The following is a 7,500-nucleotide window of genomic DNA, read 5'->3' on the forward strand; positions in this document are numbered from 1 at the left end:
GAAAAATCGGAAGTGATAATTTCACGGCACATAAATTCAGCCAATCAGAACATCCGGACTATTTATAATTAAGCCTATAATCTCTTTTCCATAAGTAACGCATTGTAGATACAATTTAAGATACCTGTATGTTTAGTTAACAATATTTATCCTTTGCTATCATTTTGTGATTTATGGACAATGATGAAATGTTTTGTGTGATTGTGACGAGAGTGAGAGATGCACAATTTATTTTGTACAAGCAAAATGGAGAGAAGACTGGGGTTTTTCTCCAACAGTAGGGTGCCCATTTGCGGATGGGATCAGGTCGGGTCGTGTAGGTATGATCCCCTGACTCATCGCCTGGAAAACAAACACAATCAATTCTTGCATTGATACACTTCAAGCAGAGCCTATGCCGTCGAGGTATCAATTCCGATCTTTAGACTCAAGATGGCATACCGTATAGGTATGCCTATCACTTCCGATGTTCAGACAGCATGCCGTGGAAATAGCAACTACGATCTTCAGACGGCATGCCGTCGAAATATCGCTACCCTTATTATTATTTTTATTATTGATATTATTTTTTTATAGTAGAAAAATAGATAAAAGGTGCGCTCCATACTAACACATAACTTTGATGTCAAGCAAGCCCTACAAACATGAGGCTGATAGTCTGTGACACCAGATCTAAACTGTGGAGAGAAGGGCAAGAAATATTTACACATGAACAAAGACGGTCCCTTTTGCAACTAAGTTTTTAAAAAGCAGTTTGCGAAACTTTTCAATCATATGGCATAATATTTATATTTAGATCTGGATCTTTCGTTCAATTTATTTTTTTGCTGCTTTTGTTGAATGACGTAGTTAACTTGTCTTTGAACCTTGGACTTTGTTCATTGTCAAAACACCGGATGTAAAACTTATTTCGGTAATGCTAGATAGCACAATAGGCGGGTGCTTTAGTGTGGTTTGCTCTTTCTTTCCTACAAAAAATATATATTGTTATTGCCTCTCCTACTTCGTTTTGGGCATGCTTTTCTACTGTGACGCCTCTTATCTTCGGCTCTTATTTTGTTACAAGTGCTGCAAAATTCTTACTAAAACTAAAAGTTATACCACGGGTGCCGAGGGCCGCTTTGAGGCTGGCAATACAACATTTTGCCAGGCTACCCTAGAATTACAAAGTTCTGTCTGCTCACTACGTAGTTTGGAAAACTTTGACGTAAAAAAAATAAATTGAGTTTCACATAATGTCAAGCTTTTTCGAATGCAATTCTTTTTCTTAAGGTTTTGATAACGAATCGAAATAATTTTACTATTTTAATAGTACAGATAAAGCATTTGATTACCGGCCCTATGTTCTAAAGTGACTCAAAACGACAAAAAATGTCAGACAGAACTTAGTGGTTCTTGAGGTAGCGATTAACTGACCCCTATTTAACATCAAAGCTTAGTGTTGGTGGGTCCCGAACGTAATAAATTGTCACAGGGAAATTTTTACTGAAGTGTTGCCCTGGTTATTGGTAGCCAGGATTAGATTTTGAAAAAACCGTTCACATTCAGAACCGCTGTTAATTTTTTTTAAAGTCTAAGATTTGTGTCGAAAGGGGCGTAAAGACACATTCAAAAAGAAAGTCATTCTGGGGTACTCTGACCGTCCCTAAACTATATTCTGATATAACGTACAAAAAGTATTAACTGTAACGTATTTTTTCGTTAAAAAAATATATAAAGGTTATCTTTGACCAATTTTTGAAAATATTTTTGTTGACAGTTCATTATCTTTTACCTTCGCCTTCTTTGGGACAAAAATCAGAGTCACGAAACAAATAATCAGTCCGTCAATCGTCGACTTTGATCTAATTTTGTTATCTTGAAGTTTTATCTCGATTTGAATTTGACCTTGACTCAGAATGGTAAGAAGAAGAAGAAGAAGAAAAAGAAGAAGAAGAAGAAGAAGAAGAAGAAGAAGAAGAAGAAGAAGAAGAAGAAAATATATTCTCGTCTTTCATTTTCAAAATATTACTTCAAAGGTTGAATGTGTTCATGAGAGAGTGGGGAACTTTATGAGAGTGAAAAGAAGGTTTTCTAAGTCGTTAAATATGTAATAAATGTAGCGTTTCTACCTCGCAGATTTGCACCCAATCACAGCGAGTTAAATGATATAATAATTATGGTTATGATGGTAATTATATGAATACATACCATTTCTATAGTACTCATCCCTAATGGTTCGAGGTGCTTCACAATAATAAACAAGGAAACTAAATGTTTTAAAAACAAATTGAGAACTTACACAGTGACGTTTCATACATACTAGTCCATTCAAATTTTATCATTCTTCTCAATAGACGTGCACGAAAATTGACAGAGAACACATCCACACAAACTCACACACAAACACATACTCTCTCTCTCTCTCTCTCTCTCTCTCTCTCTCTCTCTCTCTCTCTCTCTCTCTCTCTCTCTCTCTCTCTCTCTCCCCCCCCCCACACACACACACAAACGAAGACAATCACTGTGGCTGCTGATTACACTTACTCAATATCGTAAGCCTGGAGAAATTCAAGGGAGCACTGTGTACTGTGTACTTACCTAGATATTTCCCATTTTTTATATAGTTTTTTTTAACGCCCCCATCGACACAATTTACTTAATTCATTTCGGATTTGAGCTTCTGACCCTGCTTGTTACGCCCAAATTGGGCTTAAAGGAATACAAATCCCCCCCAAAAAGACCCAGATGCTCAATAAAAAGTGTCTTTACTCGGGAATTGAACCAGGACGTCCTGCATGCGACTACAAAGCACATAATCGCTACACCACATACGCCAGTTTGGATTCCTTTTTTAGGCTTTTGGAGGCGTGGTCAGAGAGATACCTGGAATACCTAAAGGGGTCATCTCTGGCTAAAAGGTTGGAGTGTGATGACCCAACCTTGCTTACTTTCACTATCTGCTCTTGTGCATTTTTAAATTTTATCTAGCCTAGCCCATACGTAAATAATAACTGATAATAAAAAAAATAATTGTATTGTGCAAACCTCCTGCTCAACAGCAATCTCTTTTTGCGTTTTACACTATACTAAATGCCGTCATTAGCTACTTTCGTGCATCTTGTTAGACTTAGCTAAGTCCAGACTTTGATGATGTCAGTCCATACTGCATATTATAATTGTCTATCCCTTGCGCTCCGCATCTTGCCTTCAATCATTAGAAATTTCCTTCACGTTGGTCTGGTGGTGAAATGACGAAAAGGATAACGAACGATACGTTTGCTTGTTGTTTTATTCCCACCCCAATCTCCGAACAAGTCGATAAAGATTCTTCTTTAGTCTAATTATGATCAAATTAAGGGGGGTGTCTTGTCTTTGTAAATTTATTCTAGTTAAGTTTAAAAGGACGATCCATACACCCACTGTATTCTGTTGTGGTGAAATCAGTCGCTCGTCAAAATAATGAAATCGAAGGAACCTACATTTTCTGCGCATTTTGGCAATTTTTATCGATACGTTTGTTTTGGGCTAAAATCTTAAATTTCCACTTAGAACGGTTTCTAGTGAGGATTTTTCTGAAAAATCTTGACCAAAAGATAAAGAAAATGTACATGTACAGTTTGCCAGGACACTCACGCTTGGGAAGTCACCAAGCTTTGGCGGCGATTTTCTTCCTTATTTTACCCCAGAAATAAGGCTACCCCTACTCCTTCACTAGCAAATATTATCTTGACTTCTATTCAAGGTAGATGAGTTTTAAAAAATTTTAACAAAGAAAAAAAAGGCTTTAAGAAGATACCAAATAACTCATATGCCCAAAAAGTGACAAACACTTGATTCCTCCTCGTCGTTACACATATTTATCATTTCCAACAGACCAAAGGCAAAGTTGGGGCACGTTATAATCTCCATTTACAAACCAGAAACCTGAATTTGCACATTTTATGGTATACACGTTCTGGCCTACCTTTTAAAGTTTCAGATAATAAATTTTAATACAAACAAAATATTGAAACATCTGCTTGAAAAATTATTTTCTGAGCGAGACTATGCTTCGCTATGTTTCTTCTCGCTTCCCGCTCGGCCTTGGCATTGCTGGTCCAAGAGTCACGTATTATATTGGTTCCTGATTAGAATGTCCTGTGCCGCTTCCTGGGCCCACTTCAGTCATGCTGTTTCATTTTTTTAAATATCTCATTTTTGCAATCTAGCTATTTTTTACAAGCAGCCATACGCTCAAGTTCCAATTCAACGGACATCACCATTCAAATCTATTGTAATGTGTACACAATTAATCAAATTGACACCTAATATGGAAGTTGACAGAGCAGCTGAATTTATTTCTTATGTGCAAGAAAAAAACACACTCTTATTTGGAAAAAAAGATCAACCAGACTTTTTTTAACAGAGACAGAAACAGAAAAACGTGTGTGGAACTTGAATGTGAAACCGGAATTTCAGGCAAATGTTATTTTTATTTGCATAACATTATACCTACGTAATATGCACAAAATATGTACAAACTATTTACATCCAGGAAATTATCTCTATCTTTTAAAATAAAATGCTAAAATACTACATGGTTCACATGTTATATGGCGCTGACTCCTGGACTTTGACAAAGAAAGAAGAAAACAAACAAGCTACGTTTCAGATGTGATAAATTCGCAGAATCGCAAGAATTAGCCGAAAAGCAAGAAAGACGAACAATGAAGTGAGTCAGAATCTCCGCACAAAAAAAACCTTGCTGAATGAAATAAAATGTAGAAAAAACCAATACTTTGGTAACTTAAAACGATCCGAGATTATTGTGAAAGAGATGCTTGAAGGAAATATGTGGGGCAGAAGAGCTAGGGGGAGACAATTAAGAGTAATGAGGATGGACAACATAAAAACATGGACTGGTCTGAATATAGCAGAATGTGCAACGGCGATAGCAACCGTGAAGCATTGAGAGTCTTTACTGGTGAATCTCTGAGTCAGAGATGACACCTCCAGGTATACCGATATTTTATGTTTTCTCTTTTGGAGCATAAAATAAGAGTGAAAAAAACCCCCATTCCATTGAAATGCCAACCTTGAAAATCTATAAAGACATAAACACATCTATGCAAGTATTGGTAGTGGTAGTGGTAGTGGTAGCGACCTCATATATGCCAATCAACACACCAAGTTTACACATCAGCGGTGTTGTTACCCCCAAGTTGATCGCCCATCGCTAGCTTCAAGCATGCTACAGCTATCGCTTGTAATGTGGCCGCATCCTAACAGTTGAGATTGAAAAGGAGCAGACAAATAAAGGGAAACTGACTGCTCAGGACCGTTGATCATTATTTTGTTTGTTTGGTGAGTGTTTTACGCACTCGCAACTGCATACGTTCATATGACCTCGCAGGACACATTAAACATTTTGACTTTGGTAGGAATTAATTTTGAATTTTGCCGGGGGGTGGCTGAAGCCTACTCTTATCGATTTGGGAAAACCAAAGGATCTTTAACCGGCGTATCTTGAACAAAAGACCGCCCAGATTTCACGCCCTCGTCCGAGAAGGCTAGGGGTTACATCTTACCTACCCTGAGATCATGGGTGTGGCTGAAAGATAACAGTAAGAAGGAGCCAAAGAAAAGCAGAAGAAAGGCTGCAGAAAGAGCCAGGGCCACACAAGGGGGATGAAGTGGGGGCAGAAAGTGGAGACAAAAAGCACACGACAGAACACGGTTAGAAAGCAGGGAATGAGTTGAAATGAGAGAATTTTAGTGAAGAAAATTTTCCGTCGCTATCAGATTTCGAACCAAGGATCTAATGAATGAGAAGCGAACGCCGTAACCTCTAGACAACGAGAACCCCTCGTTTAGTTGTTTAGTTTATGGTCGCAACCAAAAAACCCCAACATAATTCAAAGCAATCAGTGCTTTCTGTATGATTATTAATCAAATTATATGTTTATTGGTTTGAACATTCGTTTCTAATACAGAGTTATTATTATTATCATTATTATTATTATTATTATTATTATTATTATTATTATTATTATTATTATTATTATTATTATTAATAATAATAATAATAATAATAATAATAATAATGATTATGATGATAGATAGATAGATAGACAGACAGACAGACAGACAGACAGACAGACAGACAGACAGACAGACAGAGAGACAGACAGACAGACAGATAGATAGACAGACAGACAGACAGACAGACAGATAGATAGATAGATAGATAGATAGATAGATAGATAGATAGATGGATAGATAGATAGATAGATAGATAGATAGATAGATAGATAGATAGATAGATAGATAGATAGATAGATAGATAGATAGATAGCTTTTACATCGCGCAAATTCCCAGCTCAACAGTAAACTCTATGCACTTTTTAAGAGACAATCTCAACCTAGGAAGCATACAGTGCCAGCTGCCATTTTATAGGCACTAAGACAAAAATGATTCAAAATGATTCAAAATGATTTATTGATTTGAAAGGCCTTTGGCCCATACATCCACATATCTTAACATATGGTTCGGCAATTACATACATTGGTGCAGGACATTGGATGTTTAATATAAATTGGACATGCACGCCCACATACACGTATGCACGCACGCACACACGCACGCACGCACGCACACACACACGCACACACGCACGTGACTCACGCACATACACTCATACACACTCCTGCTCACACACATACTTACATACATACGTACATTCGTACATACGTACATACATACATACATACATACATACATACATACATGCATGCATGCATGCACGCACGCACGCACGCACGCACATACATACATACATACATACATACATACATACATACATACATACATACATACATTCATAAGACACTAACATACTGACAGATGAACAGGCAGACATATTAAGACACAAAACACGTTTTGTTTGTTTTGTTGTTGATGTGTTTTTTTTCCTTTTCTTTTTAAAAACTCTTTTGCCTGAAAAATAAATAAATTACTGGTGTCTGTGCAGTACCGGTTGAGCACTTCGCCGCTGCACTCAGAGACCCGAGTTCGATTTCTTACAACAGTGGAGAATATTTTAGCGATTATCTCAGTCATTTTATACTGGGATGTTCCCTCTCAGCTGCTGTGGTTAGCCCTATAATGACAGGCAGGGTTGAAGCCTGCCTCCTAAATGATTTAAATTGTGTAGTTGGGGGCATGAAAACGTGTACATTCTAAAAAAAAACCTCCACAAAATTGAAACAAAATCAATAAACGACTAATAATTCACTGTTTTACTGTTATCGTTGTTTAGTGGGCTTTTAGGGAGAAAAACTAAATTAATGAAAAATGTATATAGAAAATGTAAGGTTTTTTTTTCCTTACCTGTGAGCTCTGAAAATAAAATACAAACAGTAAATAACCAGAAGGCAGAAAGAATGCCTTGCGCACACTTCACACTGCATCGCTAACAAAACGTTGGTAAACACAGACGAAATCCACCAAAACTTCACGTCTGATACATTACAACGATT

General features: G+C 37.0%; 1 protein-coding gene across 1 annotated transcript in view; it reads right to left on the bottom strand.

Annotated features, from left to right (window-relative positions):
- The window catches only part of LOC106013370, a gene marked incomplete at its 3' end in the record, with an annotated part of 21,020 nt that overhangs the window by 13,442 nt on the left and 78 nt on the right, over window positions 1-7,500 (bottom strand). Inside the window, 1 exon segment of the mRNA XM_013088903.2 lies at window positions 7,352-7,500. This exon segment is cut by the window's right edge and continues 78 nt beyond it. Within this exon segment, the coding sequence (XP_012944357.1) occupies window positions 7,352-7,431 (80 nt within the window).

The sequence above is a fragment of the Aplysia californica genome, unplaced genomic scaffold (assembly GCF_000002075.1).
Source record: "Aplysia californica isolate F4 #8 unplaced genomic scaffold, AplCal3.0 scaffold00829, whole genome shotgun sequence".
Taxonomy (NCBI): domain Eukaryota; kingdom Metazoa; phylum Mollusca; class Gastropoda; order Aplysiida; family Aplysiidae; genus Aplysia; species Aplysia californica.